This window comes from Etheostoma spectabile, chromosome 3, assembly GCF_008692095.1.
Source record: "Etheostoma spectabile isolate EspeVRDwgs_2016 chromosome 3, UIUC_Espe_1.0, whole genome shotgun sequence".
In the NCBI taxonomy this organism is placed as follows: Eukaryota; Metazoa; Chordata; class Actinopteri; order Perciformes; family Percidae; genus Etheostoma; species Etheostoma spectabile.
The window spans coordinates 23484884-23506414 of NC_045735.1; the positions used below are offsets into that span (position 1 = coordinate 23484884).

At 39.3% G+C, this 21531-nt stretch overlaps 1 protein-coding gene across 3 annotated transcripts in view; it reads left to right on the plus strand.

The window, feature by feature from the left end:
* fchsd2 (FCH and double SH3 domains 2) overlaps positions 1-20934 on the plus strand; it is a 61707-nt gene extending 40773 nt beyond the window's left edge. The window contains exons 11-22 of one of the 3 annotated variants that reach the window (XM_032511751.1): positions 888-962; positions 4904-5020; positions 5144-5248; positions 9267-9356; positions 9533-9595; positions 13767-13901; positions 14187-14270; positions 14497-14674; positions 15597-15817; positions 17015-17207; positions 17351-17439; positions 17862-20934. In XM_032511751.1, the coding sequence (XP_032367642.1) occupies positions 888-962; positions 4904-5020; positions 5144-5248; positions 9267-9356; positions 9533-9595; positions 13767-13901; positions 14187-14270; positions 14497-14674; positions 15597-15817; positions 17015-17207; positions 17351-17439; positions 17862-17954 (1443 nt within the window). In that variant the 3' untranslated portion in view covers positions 17955-20934. The remainder of the gene's footprint in view (positions 1-887; positions 963-4903; positions 5021-5143; positions 5249-9266; positions 9357-9532; positions 9596-13766; positions 13902-14186; positions 14271-14496; positions 14675-15596; positions 15818-17014; positions 17208-17350; positions 17440-17861) is intronic. The other 2 variants (XM_032511758.1, XM_032511763.1) reach the window with 2 other exon arrangements.
* The last annotated feature ends 597 nt before the right edge of the window (positions 20935-21531 follow it).

Consider the following 21531-nt stretch of genomic DNA (forward strand, 5'->3'; position numbering starts at 1 on the left):
ACACACACACACACACACACACACACACACACACACACACACACACACACAGATGGTTATCATCCTCTCAGTTGAATTCATGTGCCTTTATTCTTATGATTTTAGAGAATCCCATTAATGCAACTGGGTCTGAGAGCTGGAAATTAGAGGGAGCCAAAGCTCTGATTGTTCTTATTCTCTCGAGAGATCTTTGGTAGTTTTGTTTCTAGCCTTTGGAGATTTCTTTATTTTAACTGTTCATGTTGGAGTTGTCCAGTTAACTAGTGTCTGGTGACAGCTCGATAGAAGCATGAATCTACTCGGTGTTCTAATATTAATCGTTTTAACGCCAAATGTTTTGTGTCTACTGGGAGATTTTCTTTATAGTCCTAGCTTCTTTTCATGATTTACATAAGTCACATATCTTCATTTTTATATAGTTATAGTTGTAAATCGATCTCAAGTCTGTGTGATCAAAATGCAGCAGTGGGAATCATGCTGTCTCACCCCTCTGGGTACTTGTTAAGTATTGCTGGCTTAAAAAGAGATGTCTCCCAGTGGACATTGGTCCTATTTCCACTATAGCTATCCTTTTCTCTTGTGTCAGAGTCATTTTGTGCTCTCTTGTTTCTCAGCTTCTTTCCCTCTTCCACTTTCTTTCTCACTGTGTTCAGCCAAATTTTCCTTCTCTGATCTTTTCCTACATTACCTAAACGGGTAACATTTCTCTCTATGACAATGTGCTTTTGCTTCCCTGTGTCTTCCTAATCCTGTTCAACATTTTCCCCTAACCTTCTTTCCATTAACCCCTTCCTGTATTTGTTTGTATGTGTGCTTGCACTGCTGCTCTTGGATGTGTGGATGCGTGGACGCTTGCCTGTGTGTGCGTGTATATATGTGTGTGCCAGACTCTGAGCTCGGTGCAGCAGTTGGTGGACATTGAGCCGTCGCCCGTCAGTGCCATGAGAATGACCCTGGCACAGGTAGTCGTAACTGTTGTTAGCATTCTCTATCTTCATTCACGACACAAAACATGGATTGCCTACTCAATGTCTATCTATGTATCTATCTGTCCTGGTGACATTGCCTTGAATGCCAAGACATTCTTTACAATGCCTTGGCAAATCTTTTACATAATAATCCAGTTCCAATCTAAAATCTGGTCCAATGATTGACATTTTGCGTGATGCTGGTAATTTATGAATCTCTATGACTGCTGGAAGCAATTTTCTAACTAATGTGGACAGGCACACTTCTTTTTATTTAGTACATTTATCAAACATATCAAAACACATTGTAAATAAAACAAATTTACATGAATAAATAACATATAATGTTGAAAAGTGATGAAAAATTAGGTTATGCATAATCTAACTTGATAAGGGGCCTGTGCCCCTTATCAAGGCACATAACCATTTCCCTCAAAAGATGCCCAAGACTGCTTGAGTATAAAATGCTAAGGTGTACTGTGCTTTCTTTCATAACTTAACCTTGATTGATTGCAGAAGACAGTAGGTCAACTAGAATAACCTTTACAATGTTATCCTTTGTGGCAAGCGGCTTGGGCCCATCCCTCTTCCTAAACAGAAGGTAGTGTATAGTAGCCATAGTAACTTGTCTAGTCAGAATCAACACACTCAACACTCCCATTTTTACCAGGTTTGTCCTGTTTTTTAGACTTATCTCCTGGATACCTCTCGCATTGTTATTTCTCCGGAGGAAACTCCCGTAATTTGCATGGCCCAAACTCCTTTATAAATAATCGGACCATTGTCTAATGTTGACCAGTTGCCAGATCTAGTATAAAACACATCCTATCCACACAATCCATACAACACAATGTTCAACCCGTTTTTCACCTCAGCCTGGCAACCTATAACCCAGTTGCGCAGTTGATGTCTGTGCAAGCTTCGCGGAAAGTTCAGACCCAAAAGCGAGCCAATAAAAATGCCAGGTGAAGGATGTGTACATTTACATCCATCTTACCTAGTCATATCGACAACCTCCACGCTTTTTGTGAGGTGTGTCGCATTGATTTTTATGTAACGCACGGCGGGAAAAATGACAATACTCAGCACAATAAAACACACCAGCACCATTGCTCAGAAGAGGCAGATAAGGGCAGCGCACACATGCAAGTTCATCCTTCAAAATAAACCACACCAGTTTGGCTTCAAAGTACACTCCGTCCAAGAGGGCACTGAGAGCAGCTAAATCTGCCATATATAACTACATCACACAAAAAAGTGAACACATATTCATTTTTACAAAACATACTGATGTTTATCAAAGAGAGACAGGTATTGGTGCTCAAGGAATGATGAAAAATTATTAAATGTGTTAAATGTGTTTGTACCAAAGTGTTAAAAACATACAAATTAAAAGGAAAATTTGTTAAAATTACACACAAAAAATATAAAGAAATTTAAAAAAAATGTATAATGCAATGTAAATAATACACTTAACACTTACACTAAACTTAACAGTAACCCCCCCCCCCCCCCCCCCCCCCCCCCCCCCCCCCCAATTGGTCTTCCCCAATTTACAATTTGTATGAGAAACTTATAAAGCCAAGGTTTCATGTGATCTGGTTCCAAAATGAGCCATTGCTATAGACGGAGAAGTTTTCTACCCCCCTGCTGTGCAAATTTGAGCCAGTTATGCCAGTAGTTCCACAGCACTACAATGCTTTGATACTGTCATCTGTTGGTGAGCAATGCAGTCCCAGCACATGACTTATCAGACACCGTAACCGTGTTGCTGTTGCATCATCTTCTGAAATATCACTATACTCAACTAAAATATGGTCATTTCAGGAAAAATTACCATCTCTGTACTTGTTTTCTTTTTTCTTTTTGTTGTTTGTGTGTGTATATTTTCTTTGTTAGATTCTGTGTTAGCTTACCCTTTCTAAACCACCACACAAAAATCAACTCAAATGAGACAACAGCTGTCATAAAAGTACTGCTGCCTTGAAGTGGGATACAAGTGCTGTTTAATGTGATGTATTATATTAGTCAAGACAGCAGTATGTCTCTGCAAGTTGTGGCAAAAGACAACAATGGGTGCCTATAACGTGTTTAATAATGCATTAGAAAAGACAGTAGTAGCTTTTTACAATGACAAACTATCATTGGGTTTCGAGCTTTTTGGGGGCATTTTTGCCTTACACAATAGTAAAGACCTACAACTAGTTTTTAGAGTGAGGGGAGTCTTCCCTCATCAAGGCCCCAGGGTTTGGACTTTTAATCTTTCCTAACAGCATATACAGTACTTCCCAGTCACACAAACAACTACACTTTGACAAAGTTAATTCTCACCCCTTCATCCCTGTGGTTTCAGAATTACACAGTTGTTCTATACCATCCCCTAAATGACTGTTATTATGACAGTGGAGGTTGTTATTGAAGTACAGTATGATCACACCATTTTAAGTTCATTGGATGTCACATTTCCCTGAGCTGGCAGGCTGACTAGAGATCATTTGCCTCTTACCAAATTTTCAGTAGTTGCTAATTGTTTGTCATTGGGACCTTCATTTGATAAATTCATATTTGACATTGACACATCAACACATTTAGAATGCAATCTGATTATCACATGTCTTATTTGTTTAAAGTCCCCACTACATCATGGTAATAAAAAATGATTTTGTAATGTACTGCACCGTGTCACTTTATGCCCTATAATATCAAATTGACCAGCAGAACATTGTAAGGTGCTCCCAGACTTTTTTAAGGGCTTTACAAAGCTGAAATACAGAATGTGGAATCTAAACAAACAATATTACAGAATATCACTTAAAGGTAACATTGGAAGGAGAACATTCAAAGTGTTCAAAAATGCTGGCAGGCTACCTGAAAGAAATGCTTATTTACTCTATTGAAACTATACTAATAAACTATCAAGGCCCAATTTACTTAGCTCTCTCTGCAGTATGTCAGTTCATAGCCACTGTTCAAATCTAGTTTTCTGCCTCCCTGCCTTAACTCCCTCCCCTGCCTGAATGTAATTAAGCTGTAAATCTCCCATGTAATACTCTTCGTTTCACACCTATACTTAGCCAGATTTATGCCCTTTTTGTTACTAAAGGGGCACATAATTAATAGATATGATGTGCATGGAAACTTGCAATTAAAATTATCCTGTACCGCAGTGTAGCTAACACACTTTTATTATCAGATTGTGTTAACCCCATCCTTTCAGGTCTGTGAGCACACATCAGTGACACTGAATATACTGTATGTACATCCTGAGGCTCCGTTTGTTTTGGTTGGAAGTGACAATTGCTAATTTTTGAAAAAAGTGCATTCATAAAGGATCCCATTACTCATAGTAAGAATAATGTTTAATATAACATGTATGCTAGTTGTGTCGTTGGTACAGTAAGTGATTGATTAATAACTAGGTGTGTAAACTGTGAACTTGGACACATTATTACTTTATTCTTTTTTCTCTACTTCTGAAGTAAAATTGACACATTTTAATAATTGATGTGGAAGGCCCACATAGCTGCTTTTATTTGTAAAAATTTTTAGAAATGCTTGTTGATGTGCACCTCCTGCTCTCTCACTTGATAGCACACACAAAAACACACAATCACACACTCATGCTCTTTCACATGTGGTTTTAATAGCAGCAATTTTGTTCCAATATGATGACAATAGAGCTTTGCAACACGCTGTATTAATTATGTGAGAAGGAAATCTTTCTCTCACACTTTCTTTAGCTCAATTAACAGCTTCTGCATATCACACACCTTGTGCTGTTACCACCAATACTTATGTGTGTACTTGTGTATGTGTGTGTTTCCCTGCCATGCTTGTGTTTGTGTGCATTGGGCTGGGTACATGTGTGTGTTTACCCATGCCTGTCTGGTATGTATGTATGTATGTACGTTTGTTTGTGTGTTTGTCTATATTAGAGCCGTCAGCTGGAGTCAGAGACGGGGACAACAGAGGAGCACAGTCTGAACAAGGAGGCCAGGAAATGGGCAACCAGAGTGGCCAGAGAACACAAGAATATCATCCATTACAAGAGAGTAAGATGGCCATACGGTCACATTCATCTCATATACCCATTTTAGACAATACAAAAAAATATGTTTAACACACATTCACACATTATTTTATTCAACTTATGTGTTTCTGTGTGGGGTTTTTAGCGTCTGGAGGAGTGTGAGAACCATGGCTTGCCCCCCACAGAGCAGGGCAGACTAGATCTGGAGTTAAAGATAGAAGACACCAAAGAATACATACGCAAAGCTGAGGTATGTCATCACATTAAGAACAGAGAGGATACATGTTCCCTTTGCGCTGTTGCCTCAGTGTCTGCATTTAAACTGGACCCTGTCTGTGTTAAGTTTGCATTTTTTCCCTTTTTTCTAATGGGTTTTGTCTGGGTGCTTCATGGAGAACGAATGGATGATGATCATTCTACAACAAACCCTGCGTAAACAAACTTGAATATATATACTTTAGTCATATACTTGAGTAGTCAGTGTGGAGTGTCCGGTCACAATAAACAGAGAATGGTAAGGTTAAGGGGATAAAGGGGAGTGTGTGTTTTTCTCTAAAAACATGCTGTAAAATTTGTGGTACAGATTGACGCAGAAGTAGTAAATGTTGCATATCAACTCACTTTCTGCCGTGACATCAATGGAGCATTAGTCTCAAAATTAAGAACAAGAAGAACATAAAATTAATTTCTGACTCATATTTGTGTGACTAATGTAGTGACTAATTATTTGGTAAATATTTTAAATTCAAACAATTTCAGTTAGCATTCAGTCTGCCGATCTGAACAGCTGACGCAGCAGGGTGCAATAAGCATCAACAAACATGGCCCGGGGTCAATCAGTACACCTTTCACATCGCAGGAATCATTCAAGTTATTCGACCATTGCTATCCACAAAACCTAGTAATCCCCTGGTTTTGCTGCAATCTGTTCAGTTGTAGAGATTTAAATACACTTTCACACAGTTGTATCATCTCAGTACACATGTCTGATATCATTACATCTAGAGGTCTGACCTATGAGAGACTAACTAACCCTAACCCATTTTTCTTAGATTTATGGTTCTTTTGGCTTTTTCTTCATCTCCTCTGTCTTTTCCCTCCTCTTCTACCTCCTTCTCTTTCTCATCTTGTCTTCACACTCCCTCTCTTGTCCTTCTACACCACTCAGCCTTTACACTTGCAGAGATATCTATCATTTATGTATTGATTTTCCCAGATTCAACCTGTCACAGTATGAATGAGGTCACTGCATCATCTGTCATCCCTATCAACTCTATTCTGTTTCTGTTCTTGCTCCAAAGACTCTTTTGGCTTTTCATCTCTGTTTTTCCATTTCAACACTTACTACACTTCACAACACTGTTCATTTTTCCCCTAATGCTACCTATTTGCCTCCATACTGCTTTCTGATCAGGCCTTTACATATCTGGCACCCTCTGCTGTCAGGTTTAAAAAACAACAACATTTAATTCCTAATGTTACCTCTCTATGCGATCCCTTTTCACTATATTTTCTCTTTATCCCTTAAGTTGGTGTTGCACATTATTGGTATGTAACAGTACTGTTCTTATTGATTGATATACTACCTTTTGGCAGGTATTTTGTTGACCTTACACTGCAATAATATGTTAGCAACACCATCAGTAGCATGTGATCTCACTTTCTACAATATAATAATCAAGTGCAAACATGCGACCACACTATATTTTTCCACCCAACCCTCTCTCTCTTTCTCTCTTTTTCTCTCTCACACTGTCTGTCTGCTTTTCTTTGCTTTTCCAGGCCAGCATTACCTTGAGTAAGGTGATGAATATTTTATGAGATCATTTGGTACAAATGGCTTCAGCACAGAGCTCTTATCACAGAAATATAAAGGGAATGAAAGCGTTACAAAAGACATTATACAGGTTTGATTACAGCATTATCTGGATAACAATTGCTTCAGTCTTTCCTTTTTTATGAAATCTTGTCAACATCATCCCATCAAACATGTTGCAATGGGCTCTTCAGTCCTTTATAAGCAATAAAATAAAGCAAGGCCTATATTAAGTATTGATACATATTTACAGTGAATTTGGGAATTAAAATATATTGTTGAAGCATCTGTACCTAGTGGAGAAAGATACAATGTTTAGAGACAGTTTTATTTATAATTTTGCCCTACAATTCTTTTTCACCTTGATATTTTACCGCCTCTAGTTAGCCTATTGTAGTGAATGGAATCCTATGTTGTGAGTAAAAGTGAGCCAAAAAATCCACAACAACCTGATTACTTCTTGCAGCCTTCATATTCACAACAAGTACAAATAGCAATGCAGGTTAAGACTAGACAATTTCCTAGGCAGATATTGACTTGGGACTATATTGGGTGGAAGCACAGCCAAAGCACTGCTATATTTCGCCCAGATATCACGCAGAGATATTATACTTTGAAGTAAAGCAGAAGTCCCATCTGAAATTTCCCCCATTGATATTAGATGATAATTTACCTCTTCTCTGCTATTTTCTTCATTTTAAGGAGTTCCTAAAGGATGGGAGAGTGAGAGCAGTTGAGGAAAGAGGCTGTCTCCATACTAATGAGTTGTTGAAAGCTGCTCTCAAACTGTCTTAAGACACACAAGATTGTGCTTTCCAGCACAAGCAAACAAAACTAATAAGGATTGATAAATTGATTGGAAGTATCTACTCGTATACTAGGCACACCTTTGGTAATTAGAGCATAGACACAATCACAAGGGCGTGTTCAAGTGTAGCATATCTTTGATTATTAAAACACAGTGCACATATCATGTTGGTAGAAACACAAGACCAAATAGTTTCCTCAGTACGTAGCTTCTTAATGTTGTTCTCAAGTTCATCTGACATCTGTTGAGCTCTGCAGAATTCTTAATATTTTATGTCTGCTTCCATGTGAGTCATTTAAAAAAAAAAAGTAATATAAAAAAGGTGGTCCATGATTTAGAATAGCTTAATATTAGTTATAACCACACAGCTGAGTTTTACTCTTGCAGTAGCCCTCTGCCTGTCTATCTTTCCATCTATTTTTCTGTCTACCTTTCTGTCTGTTTTATTGATTTGAGCTGTCCAGCCGGACTGTCTGTCTGTCTGAAGTTGGACAGTCTATCCACCAGTGATCGGTACTCACACCACTGACATCTTTTTCTTTTGACTTTAACTACTGCTGCACAGATAGCTGAACATGTATTTGCCATTGTTTTAACTTTTCTCCTCTTAACTCTGCAATGTTTATGGTCCAACAGCAACCTTTAGCATTTGTTGGGCGCTGCTAATGGAAAGAAAAAAATGGAGGCACTTAAGGGGCTCAGGTCTTTATTGATCAAAGCCGGGAAGTCTGTCTTGATAGTGTGTTTGTGACTGCATGTCTCTGTGGGGGGGAGCTATTAGCTATCAATCTGCTCTGTCAGCCTCGTGAGAAAGGAAAAGATGTGGGTAATGAGAGAGGAAATTGATAAAAAAAACATGATAGACAGCAGTAAAAAAGGGAGAGGAACAGAGATGAAAGAGAGTAGAGGAGGCGAGGCAGAATCAATATAAATCTCAGGGGTTTCCTACTGGTGGTTATAGCCTGATCGTATTCTCTCATTAGGAAATAACACAGCACATTTCCAGTGTTCACAGCTCATTAAAAGAATGTACAGACATTTTTGCTGATTTGCCATTTATGAGACTACATGGCACATATTGGAGTGCAAATCCAGTTCACATACTCACTCTGTCACTGAACTGTGTGGCATGTGATGTAATACAGCTGTAAGGAAAATTAAGATTTGATTGCTACGAGGTTCAATTTAAAATCTTTAAAAAAAAAATAATACTATGTGCATTGAGGTGTATCGTGACTACAGACTAGAGATCATGAATTAACAACCAATTATTTATGGAAAATGGCTCCCATCTCAGTGCTAACTGTATACAGTGGTGTTTGCTTTATAGGTCATTATATTGTCATTGCCTTGTATTATTTTTATTTCAGCATCATGGCTAAAAACAGAAAGAGGTTGTTACTATCGACTGAATATAAAGCAGGGGGTGTGACCGCTTATTTTCATAGCTGTGTCTATCATTCCTATTAGTCATTATAACATTACTCAGCAGGCTAACTTCAGTGACATGAGCTCACAGTTAGTGTCACAGTGTCCATAATTAGTCCAATCAGACATGATGTTTTTTAAGACTAATGCAAGTAAAGCTGTTTAAGCTGGTGATATATTTAATGTTCCTAACACACCTAACACCTCTCTCTAAAGACAATAAAGTTAAAAGCTGAGGCTCGATTGGACCTTCTGCGGCAAGTGGGGGTTGCTGTGGATACCTGGCTGAAGAGCGCTATGAACCAGGTAGGTTTTACATATACAGTGTGTGTGTGTGTGTGTGTGTGTGTGTGTGTGTGTGTGTGTGTGTGTGTGTGTGTGTGTGTGTGTGTGCTGCGTTGTGTGCTGCGTTGTGTGTTGTGTGTGTATGTGTGCATGCAATATGTGTATAAATCCCCCTGCTCTCTTTGTGCATGGTGTAGGTGATGGAGGAGCTGGAGAATGAACGTTGGGCCAACTACACTTCCCACGATCCCTCACTGTCGGTGAGACACCTCCCCTCGTATGTTGGTGTTTTCTTGCCAAGCCAGAAAACTTGTTCTGTTTTCACAAAAACAGAAAGGATATTAATCAAATCTGAAAACATTGGAGGAATTAATGAACAATGGAACTGTTACATAACATAAACCCAAATGTAACCACCAGTATGCTAACACATACTGTAAATAAATACAGTACACGTTCATGATTTGTATTAGCAATTCTCAGTTGCAACAGTTTTCGACTTGGCTGGAAAGTGCAAATCTCACACCTACAAATCACAAGTAGAAGAGTACCGTTTTACTACACAACATAATTCGTAGCTGATTTGTGTCGCATGCATGTGCCTCTTTTACCTATTTTAAAAGAATATCACCAGACCACTGAATTGTGTCAATGTCTGTTAGTCATATATCTACCATTCTCTCATTTACCTTCCTAACTGTTTTCCTTCTTGTACTAGAAAATGCTGTTTTCTGTTCAGCAGATTTAAAAAATGTAATTTAATGTCACTCATAAGCAAAGGCTTTTCAACCTTTATTAAACCACCCAACTAGAATAGTTCTCCTGACAAATCACTTCTTGAGTGATGTAAATTGCAATATAAATGACCTCAGCCCTGCTGCCCAATCATCTGTCACGCCAGTTACAACCTCTTAGAATGCCCCACTTCTCCATTCCAATACTGAAGTAGTCCCCACACAACTGGCAGTTTTGATTTCATCGTTTCATTTTGAATTTCATTACTGGCATGACGGAATACAGATCTGAAACCCGAAAAGACATTTTTTCACCACCTCATTGAATTATGAGCATGTGTACACACTCAGGGAATCAGCAGTTTGGGAAAGAAGTCCACCTCCTACCTTATACAGCATTCCACTGCAAACAAATAGTTTTAAATTATGGGAAATACATTTCCTTGCTTTCTTGATGAGAGTTAAATGAGAAAATTGATACCACTCTCATATCTGTACACTAAATATTTAGCTAATGCTGAGAGCTGCTTAGCTTAGCACAACAATTAGAAACAGAGGTAAACAGCTCTGTACAAAGGAAAAATAAAATCATCTACCAGCACCTCTAAAGCTTACTAATGTGTTGTATGCATTTAACCAATAAGATGTTATTTCATGAGTGAGCTGTAGAGGTGATTGGGTTACCTTTGGACAGAACCAGGCTGGTGTCCCAGTACTTCCAGTCAACTTAATGTAGCTTTTAATTGTTGTATATACAATAAATAATGCAGCCATTTATGCTGTGTCCTCCGTGTGTGTGTGTGTGTAGATAGTTTTGTGCATTTATGTTTGTGCATCTGTGTGTGCTATTTCTGTCCCTCCACTGGGTATACTATGAAGGGTGGAGAGTGTATGTACGTCGGACTAGGAGTGTAATCCCACACAGGAATTTGTGTCAGAGACGTCTGTGAGTGTGTGTGTGTGTGTCAACAAGACTAAACATAGTCGGTCTGCTGCCTTGAAAGCACTTGACATTCTGCTCACATGATATTGCAGGTTGTAGCTAACACCAGAGCTGAAAGACAGAAAGGTGAAGTGAGAAAGTGAGAGAAAGTCTGGGGAATGAGGGCAATCTAGGAAGAGATAAATGAATAAAAGGAATGATGGAAGGAGTTATGCAGTGAAAGAAGGAGTGTTGGAGTGACAATTAGTGAAGGAGAAGAGAAGAAGGAGGGGAAGTTAGCTTAGAAAAAAAGAAGTGGTGTGATGAGGAGGAGGGGGGAGGAGGGAGTAGTGTCAGAGTGATAATTTTGAAGTAAAATTGGATGCAGAGGTGAGAGAGACGAGGGATTGTGAAACACAGCATAGAGCATAGAAGAGCATAGTTTATACTGTGAAAATAAAGTTATGTAGCGATGTGTGGATTTTTTTGCATTTTATTTATGAGTCCTTGTTTTTAAAAGTTGCCACCTTTCCCTCGCCCTATTTATAAGATAAATCATTTGGAGGCTAGACTTGCTGAAGATTGCTCCAGCTGACATGGTTGTCATTAAAGGAACAGGCCAGGACGCACATTGAGTATTCAGGCATTAGACCCAGCACACAACAACCTTTTTTGGAGTTTACTGGAGCCTTTAGACACTCACCGTGGCAAAGAAAGAGGGACTTTAATAACAAGGGAAATGAAAAGAGAGAGAGAGAGAGAGAGATAAAGAAGGAGAGTAAAGCAGTGGGTGGGAGTGTTAAGGGCAGTTTGATGATTTGGGAGAGGTCAAAAAGTGGCCTAACGTCCAAGAGAGAAGGAAGGATGGATGAACTGTGAATAATAATCTGCAAAGGAGAGCGAAGAAAAACAATAAGATCAGGGAGCAGGCACTTCCCTCGACCCTTTCTCCATTCCACTCAACTTTATTAATACGACTATGAAATACTAGAAGCTGTGAACCCTCAAGTCCCTCAGGCCGCCACTGCCTTCATTACAATATCACTTTCACAGTTATTACCTCCAGGAATCATAAAATAGTCCATTCATTGGTCTGCATCTTAGTTGTGAAGGTACACACACTGAGATGTATTTTGATGATGATGATATTTTTGGGGGGTTATTACTGACATACTGTACATGCTAGGCATTTTTTTCTTTAGGGATTGAATGGAATTGCCACTGAGACTGAGCAGTGTACTTTCAAACCAATGCAGTAAAGTGGATACAAATGATTTAAGGAGCTTTAATAAGAGTGTGTTCATTTTTATAAGGAAACTCCTTAGGACTACACCTGTAGATCATTATTACCCAAAGGAATAGATTCTTATGTCCAGGAGATATACAGAACACACTGCAACTGTTTTGTTCTGTGTATCGGTGTAGAGTTTACTGTGTCAACAGAAATCTGATGACTACACACAATGACTTGGGAATGGATAAGCACACGCACCCCCGCACAAACACACACACACACACACACACACACACACACACACACACACACACACACACACACACACACACACACACACACACACACCTCCAATACTCTCATGTGTGTTTCTAATGTTCACTCTTCCCCTCTTGCCTCCTCTTCCTGTCCATTAGCCTCTCTCTCTCATTCCTTTCTGTCTGATCTGTCTGTTTGGCAACGTGGCCTACAGCTTGGCAGCACTACCCCAGCTCCCCATAGAAAGGCTGTTCATTTGGACAGGATACTCCATTAAAATGTGTTACTATTGGTGCATCAGAATCCACCTCTAATGATAAGCTGTCTAATGAAAACATCTGATCAGTTTCTTTTCTTCCTCTCATTGTTTGTCTCACTCTCTTAAAATTCTAAAAAGTCCTTAGGACTACACGTAGATCATTATTACCAAAGGAATAGATTTTATGTCCAGGAGATATACAGAACACACTGCAACTGTTTTGTTCTGGGTATCGGTTGAGTTTACTGTGTCAACAGAAATCTGATGAATACACACAATGATTGGGAATGGATAGCACACGCACACCCCGCACAAAACACACACACACACACACACACACACACACACACACACTATTGTTATGGCCACGTCAACTTGTTGTGTGAGATGGATCTTTCTACCAGCTAGATCACATGGTCTTCATATAAGCCTCTGAAATTCTCATGGAACAAAAGGGGGAGGGGCTGCATCATATGAAACATTAGTCCCTCCTCACCTGTCTCTAAAAGCTGTAGCACCCACACTGCGCAGGACAGAGAAACCCAGGCAGGAAGCAAAGGTGAGCGTTGCTATAGATTAAGTTGTGGCACTAGCACAGAGAGAGTGCAAACACACAAGAAGAAGGGGAGAAGTTAACAGGTGAAAGCCTTTGGTAAATGGACAGACCTTGTAATCGGTGAAGGGTAGTGGTGGAGCTGTAGATACCAGCCAACACAGAGATACTGCCATAACAAGTCACTTAGCTGGGCGTCACATCGGGACAAGAGAAGTTAGAGTCAGAAGGTTGTGTAAAAGGGATTTTTTATTAATGCGTTGAACTGCATCTATCTAACCAAACTTAGATTTACAGAGGTATTTTAAGTATTTAGACAGGGTGTGCTCGTATTTCATCTGGAGTACAAGATACTTTTTTTTTCCTTCTGGAGATTTGAAGGTGAATGTTGCTTTTTTATTCGTCACCATTCACCTGTTTGTTTAGTTATCAGAGGTTTTGATTTTATCTGGCTTTTTTTGTGTGTTAAAGGGCACAGTGGATTTGGAGCGTGAGGAGGGAGAAGAGTGTGAAGAAAACATGGAGGTTTTTGACGACAGCAGCTCCAGTCCTTCGGGAACCCTCCGAAACTACCCGTTAACCTGCAAAGTCCTGTACTCATACAAGGTATAAACCAACACAGAGTGTTCCTCAGCGGTTAAATGGCCACACACCTACTGTAAAGCTATCAAAAGTCTGCAGCTACCTGCTCACCACAACACTGTTTTACACACAGTCAGGTGAATCGTATGACAAAGCAGAGTTGAATGTCAGTGTTGCATAAATAGGAAGTGTGAAATGCTGATGAATCTTTCATAAATAACAATTACCTTTTTAAGCATTTTTAAATGAATTATTAATGATGTCTTGACTTTCTCTGTCTTGAACTCTGTTGGTATGCCTCTTCCGCAGGCCTCTCAGCCGGATGAGTTAACTATTGATGAGCAGGAGATGTTGGAGGTCATTGAGGATGGAGACATGGAGGACTGGGTCAAGGTGCACAAATATACACATGTTGCGGTGACACAGATGTGCTTTATGGTTACAGTTACAACAACAGAAGCATTATCTCATAAGCTCTGTGTGTTGCATCCTGTGCGTTGGCTTGGTTTGGTTTCACAGCCTTGTATGGTGTTTGTTGGTGCTCAATTTTCTCCTGCCATGCATGTTTCTATGCTACTGTTGTACCTTGTTTCATAGTTTGTGTATGTATGTTTTCCAGGCTCGTAATAAGACAGGTCACGTGGGCTATGTCCCAGAGAAATACCTGCAGTTTCCGACCTCCAACAGTCTGTTGAGCATGCTCCAGTCCCTGGCTACACTCGATGCTCGTTCACACACCTCGTCCAATTCCACTGAGCCAGAGTTTCACTCCGGCTGCATCAATGGAGATACTAACAGTAAGTACACTGTAAACCTAATGATAGTAAATTATTCTTAAACTGCATGCCAGGAGTTTCAGTGAACAAGCTAGTTCCAGTTGTGCCAGTGTAAATGAATTGTTTTCTTCCCTTAATGAGGGTATTATGCGCCACTGATTAAGGCATTTTTCCCTTTACTGCTCCACTTGACTTTAAACAACACTCATTTTGCAAAGCTGTGTCTACCTTTCTGTATAAAACAAGTTAAAAGTATTTGTGTGGCTGCAGTAATATACAGAAGTGTTAAGTCAAAACACAAAGGCTATATGAGCCACTTTTCACTAAATACAGTTCTAGGTCAGGTTCCACAAGCTTCGTCCCTCTGGATTTTCTTTTCATTCATTTATATTTTGGCCATTGTTTTTTCACATAGACCATCAAATGAGATTTCTTGGTTGCTGCCATGCCTACGACTTACTGAAAAATGAACTAGAGTGAGGCAGTTGTAGTGTATTGGTTATAAAGAGAACACCAGTGGTTGAAATTGCAGACCAGTTTAATAAAATGGGCGAGAGCTGAGTTTTATCACAAACATGAACTCTATTTGTGCCCTCTCTCTCTTGATTCTTGACACTATGGGTGTTGATGGTTTACATGCAGCCAGCATACAGATAATCAGTTCCTCACTTACAAAAGTGAAATTGACACATTTTTTTTTTTACACATTTTATACACTCTTTCTACTGTGTCTGCTCTACCTGAATACCTGGACCAGGCACATGGGAAAACTCCACCTGATTATTCTGAATTTCTGTCTTCTCTGAATCTCCCTCTCTCCAGCGGTGTTTACGTTTCCCTGTATGACGGCCATGCAGACAAGGAACTACATTTCCCCAAGTATAATTATTCCTTCTGTGTATTTTATTGCTTTCTCTCTCTTTGTCCTCTTTTATCTCCACAGTGATGTATGTCCGTGCACTTTATGATTATGACGGCCAGGCGGACGAGGAACTATCCTTTTCTGAGGGAGCGGTAATCCGCCTGTTGAGCCGCGACACACAGACGGATGATGGCTTCTGGGAGGGGGAGCTCAATGGACGGGTGGGCGTCTTCCCCTCTGTGCTGGTTGAAGATCTCACTGAGAATGGGGAGACCAGTGGAGGAGGGCTGGGTGACATACAGGTATGATGATGCATGCAGACCGAGACTCCCTGTGTGTTACTTCCACTTAAGTAACACACAGATATACAGCGCTTCACTCTTGGGGAGCTGGAAATTTGGTCTCATCAGTCTTTGCTCAGTGCAGAAATACCAAGTATATACCGTCGCCTAGTGGGCCACTTTCCTCCCTCTCGCTCTGGCTTTTGTCCAGTAGATCTATCAGTAGGGCAGAGTTCACAAACAGTGGATTTGCACTGATTTTCCTGCAGCGCGCTGATAAAAACCCTGCACTGCAATCACAGAAAGAGGTCTTATCTGTAGCACAGAGTGCTGCCCTATTAAAGGTTCAGCAACAGGAAGGATACAGCCTCTCCCTTCCTAAAAGCGTGTAGACATAACACACACCACAACAACTCTTAGCGTCTTTTAAGTCATATGTGTGAAAGATTGGTAAAAAATCTGAATCTTCCTGGTTGCTGCCATGGACACAGTCAAGTTGTATGTAGTGGCAGGTCACACTTCAAACTAATAAACCAGCAATATTTATGTAAGGTATTTGTTACAGTATTCTTAGTGCTCCACCAAAGCTGCTCTAACCAATATTTTGGCATTAACAGACATACAAATACAAACATACAAATCCCCAAAGAATCATCACCCAACTCTGCAGTTCCCTTCCCTAATTGTTTTAGTTCACTCTCATAGTGTTAGAGAGTGAGCCAGATAATTCCTTGAGGAGTTGGTGGAGACCAAAATCAGAGCAAAAAAGAGTGAATATTGGATTTACATTCATCAGGCGGACACAAACACAACTCCAAATACTGGACACACATTAGCCATATTAACGTAATTAGATGATTTAATGACCATGTTTTGTTTATAGCTCCACTATTTGGCCAAGGCTCAACTGAAATGTTGGCCTCTAACTCAGTCAATTCATTTATCATTACATTTTTTTCAAAAACACTTTACATACAATGGTGATCTGGTCTTTACTCTCTGTAAAAGAAGCTCTTGTTTTGGATATATTGGTATATTGGTATGTGTATTGGTATATTCCAAACTGTTGCACGGTAATTTAACGGAGTTGCCGTCAGTTAAGTGACGGTTTCATATCATTTGTGCTGTGATACAGAGCGTTGGACTTATTTGTAGGATCAGAGGTGAGCAGCAATTTTCCAGTGATGTATTTCTCTATTCCTGTCCCTTTTTTCCTAGATTTCTCCATCTCTAAAGTTGCCGTGTTCTCTGCCACCTCTCCCCCTGTATGAACAACCTCCTATTAGCACTTTCACCAGCCCAGAGACTTCCACCCCGCCTCCTCTCCCACGCTCACCCTCTACTGCACTCAACGGGGAGCACAAGCCTCTACCACCCGCCTCGTCACACAAGGGACCGCTTCCCACCCACAGTAAGACACACACACACACACACAGAAAAAGTTTGTGTGTAGTTGAATTTATTCAGAAGAAGTCAATGTGGCTTTTTACTGTGAATTTTTCTGTCGTACAAATCTCCCTCTCTCTCTCTCTCTTTCTTTCTCTCTTTCTGTAGATCAGAGCTCTGGCAAGAGTCCTGTATCTCCAGGATTTCCTCAGCCACTGCGATTCACCCCTGAAGGAGGCCCAGGCAAACTACGACCGGTTAGTACACAAATTATTCAAGAAGTGTGTTTTGTGTTTAAATATTGTTCTTTGTCTTATGTGATAGTAAAGTAAATATCTTTGGGTCCTGGACTGATGGTCAAACCATGGGCTTTAGGAAGTTGTAATTGATATTTGGCCAAACAGAATAATCGATAAGATCGAATGGAAGTCACTGTTAGTTGCAGCCCTATACAACACAAAGTGTTGAATTCCAATTATGATTTCTATTCAGACTACTGTTTATTTTATTTAAAGGTAGAGAATAAATATTCTTTATTTTTTTGGAGATAAACAATTTGTGTTCCACAGCAGGCAGTTAACATAAAGCTGTTTGTCAAGTTAAGAAAAGTAGGCCATCTCTCCTCACTTTGCCTTTTTTCTTAAACTTACATGTATTATGTTTTCTTTCACCGCTGCAGGTGCGAGCTGCTCCTCCTCCACCCAAACAGCACCCCCGCCGACCGCAGGAGAAGAGCGACAAGACAGAGGAGGTGGAGATCACACTGGTGTGACATACAGACAAGCTGCCATGTGGTTATAGAGACAGAAAAAATAAAAATACAGATGACAGACACATCCTACAGGCTGGGGAACTGAACTGCTCTGAACTGAAGTCAGCTTAAACAAAGTGATGTGAAGTAAACTGAACTGTACCACGTCCGATGTCTCTCCACATCTTCTCTCTACCTCAAGTTGAGGAGGAGAGCAAAGAGGGGGGGTCATGACAGAGTATCCAGTTGAATAATTTCCATATTAGCTTCCTAATGAAGTGCAGCAGTAGCCTCCCCTACATCCCTCCACTCTCCCCCGTCCTTCCATTCTTGCCTTAAAACGTTACCTCATCGGGCAGCAAACCAGAGCACACTGAAGAGGAGGAAGAATGTTTAGACATGGGGTGTGATAGGGAAAGTTAATTTTGATACAATTAATTAATTTAATACACTTACTTCAAGATATTGTAAAGCAGTTTATCTCTGTACATGAAGATCATTCTGCTGAGAAAAAACTCTTTTCTTCACTCACTTGCTAACAAATAATAATAAAATGTGAACACTTATGGAGCCCTGGAACTGACAAGTTGTAGTTGTAGTAATTAAAGAGTCATAGGACAAGTCAAAAATATAACGTAAAAAAAGGATTGTAAAAGGAAATGTACAGTATTACACTTTTTTAATATTTTAAGCAATGGAGAGGACTGTGTGGCTAGCTTGCTCATCTGACACACACTGGTAGCTAAATACTCCAGCAGCCTTTAAGCTAGCTACTTAGCTGAAGCTAACTGTCTTCATAAAACCACACCAATGCATGTTATGTTAATTATCCATATACCGTGCTCCATACTGCTGCAGCGTCACTGCAAATTATAAGTAGCTACAGCATTTTAATCAGCAAACTAACACAAAGATATCCAGCAAGAGCTTGGGACTTTTAAATTTAGTTTATTTCACATTTTGAAAAATTAGATGTTAAATCACCCATTTACAAAATGTTGAGGATGACAAAATAAAGTCCAAGACATTTTCTACTCTGGTCCTCGATAAAGACCAGAGAAATGCAAGATGAAGTGGAAGATAATGTCTCGTCCAAGTAGCGTCGCAAGTAGCTTGCTGGCTAAAATGCTTCAGCTTTTTAAAAAAAAGTTTGTACACTAAATGTGTGCCAAGACCAAAAAATATAAAAATAAATGAGTTGAAAAATAAAATGAGCAAGTGAAAGATAAATAGTAAATGAGAGTAGAATTAATTTCTTTATGTTTTTGACTTATCTAATATCTTTTTACAATAGTTTAAGTGTCGGGGCTCTATAAAAAGTAAGCTTGATGAGGGTGAATAATCATAAAACTTGCCAAACGAGTCATGATTTGGACAGAGAACCCCCACCCCCAACCAGTCCTTCCCTTGCCATATATAGTCCTTATCATCCTACGTATTCAATGTGTATTAGTACAGTACATTACTGTTGTCATAGGAATGTTATACACAGTATTTCATATAAACTAACTCAACTGATTGGAATACAATGTCTGATATGTAGTAGACGTTTTTATCTTCATCTTATACTGAAAGGGCATTGTAAATACAGTTTAAAGGAGAGATGAAAGAAGAGGAGGTAAGAAGGGGATGACAGAACAAGAGGCAAAAAGGAGGCTGGATCCTCCTCTCTGCTCTTTTCTCCACCTCTTTTCACACACTTTCTTCATCTCCCTCTTTTCTCTAATGTCTGTTCTGTCCATTGACAGTCAGTGTGAATCAATGGCTATCATTTACACACACACATTCATTTACATTATATTAGGCACACATTGCTATATCTTCTCTCATTCTTTGACCCTCTCTGTGCGTGTATCACTGATTGGTTCAGGAGGCGGCGGCGGCTGGTGCTTTCAAAGGCACTGACATTGTTGGTATTCACTATGTGGTAACTAAGAAGTGTTTTATTTGAGATGATATAGACACTGATGATTTTGGGTCAGAAGTTTTTATCAATCACAGATTGAACTGTATAGCTTTTAACCCTACAGATCATATCTTTCATGTAAATTTTGTTCATTTATACAACAGATACCATAACATATATCCTTGCTTAGTTGAAACACATTGCATTCACAGGTGTTATTTTTCTCTGTTGCCTTGCCAAGAAACTCCATCACATCACTTAGTGAGTGTTTTTTTTAATACAGCAGAGAAAACATCCATAAAAAAGAAATTAACCTTTAATATTTCCATCCTTAGCTTTTCCTTTTAATTAATGGTGGTAGTAGAAAGTGATGTATAAAACAAATACATCATGCTAAATGGACAGAACTAGCAAAGGACATTCATATGGCGCTAAGAACAATTATGTTTTTTTTGTTTTTTTTACTCAAAGTAAATAAATCTTCTCCCCTTAAATACCCTTCAAGCCTTTAAAACTCCGTGCCTAAAGGGCAGTGTAGCACTTTTATTTATTTGTACCTTTCTTGGAAAGTAGCAGTACCTTAACATGGCATCAGAATGGATAGAAAAGACTCTGATGAATTACTGCAGTTTAATACAGAAATCAGAGTTATTCTTTTCATTTGGTTTATGTGGTGAATCCTCTTTATTTCAGTGTGACTGATGTGTGAGATAGAGAGGTAATTGTTGGCAATGTAATTTAGGGTTTTCCTAAACCCATACACACAAAACAAAAAACATGATCATAGTAAAGGATGTTTTTAAATGAAGACTTGAGGAGAATGTGGGTTTATGGTCTTGAGATGAGCCAGGCTGTTTGCGTGTGGGATTGTTTAAAGGAGAGAGGATCAGATCTGTGTTTGACTCTGAAGATGTAAAGATGTGTCCCAGTTCCTTCCTCCATATTTATTTTAAACAGGGTTTGATTTGACTGACCGATTACATTTCAGAATAAAGCATCAAAGACGTCAATACAGATTTTAAATTTGCTTGATTTTTGACGGTGGTGTTAATTGACAACAATGTTCCAAAAGAAGGAGCTCCTTCCAGCTGGAAACCGTTAAATCTAATTGATTCCTGTTTTGAGACAGCTCCAGATACAGATATTACAGAAAGCTAAAATGAATGTATTCAATCTGTGTTGCTTTCTCTTTGTTAAGAACATTATACGTCATACTCCAAAGTGATATCATAGCACATTTCCTGTTGGTATGCAACTGAAAAGTATCTGAATTTCTTGTATACTTAGTGCAAAACAGTTTGAAGTATAAAGATTGGAATAAAGTACATACTGTATTAATATGTAGTATGGAGTTGGGCCACAGCTTCTTATAAGTAGAGAAACTATCTGATCTGGGCTCAAATTGGTTGGTTTGCTTTTTACAAGGAGGAGGTGAATTATGTCAGAGAGAGAAAAGTGATGCAAGAAGTAAAGCTAACTCTAAAATAAAAAAAATAAAAATGTCCTGCATCTTTCAAAAACAACATTTTGTGTAGCATCCACACGTAACAATGTTGAACATGCTGGAATTGGTTTCAGTTTCAGATCCAAATTTCTACTCCCCTGCTGTTGTCGGAACTTGTGACAGTGCAGTCAAGGCAACTTGAGCAGCAGCCTCTCCTTCAGCTCTCTCTCTCTCTCTCTCTCTCTCTC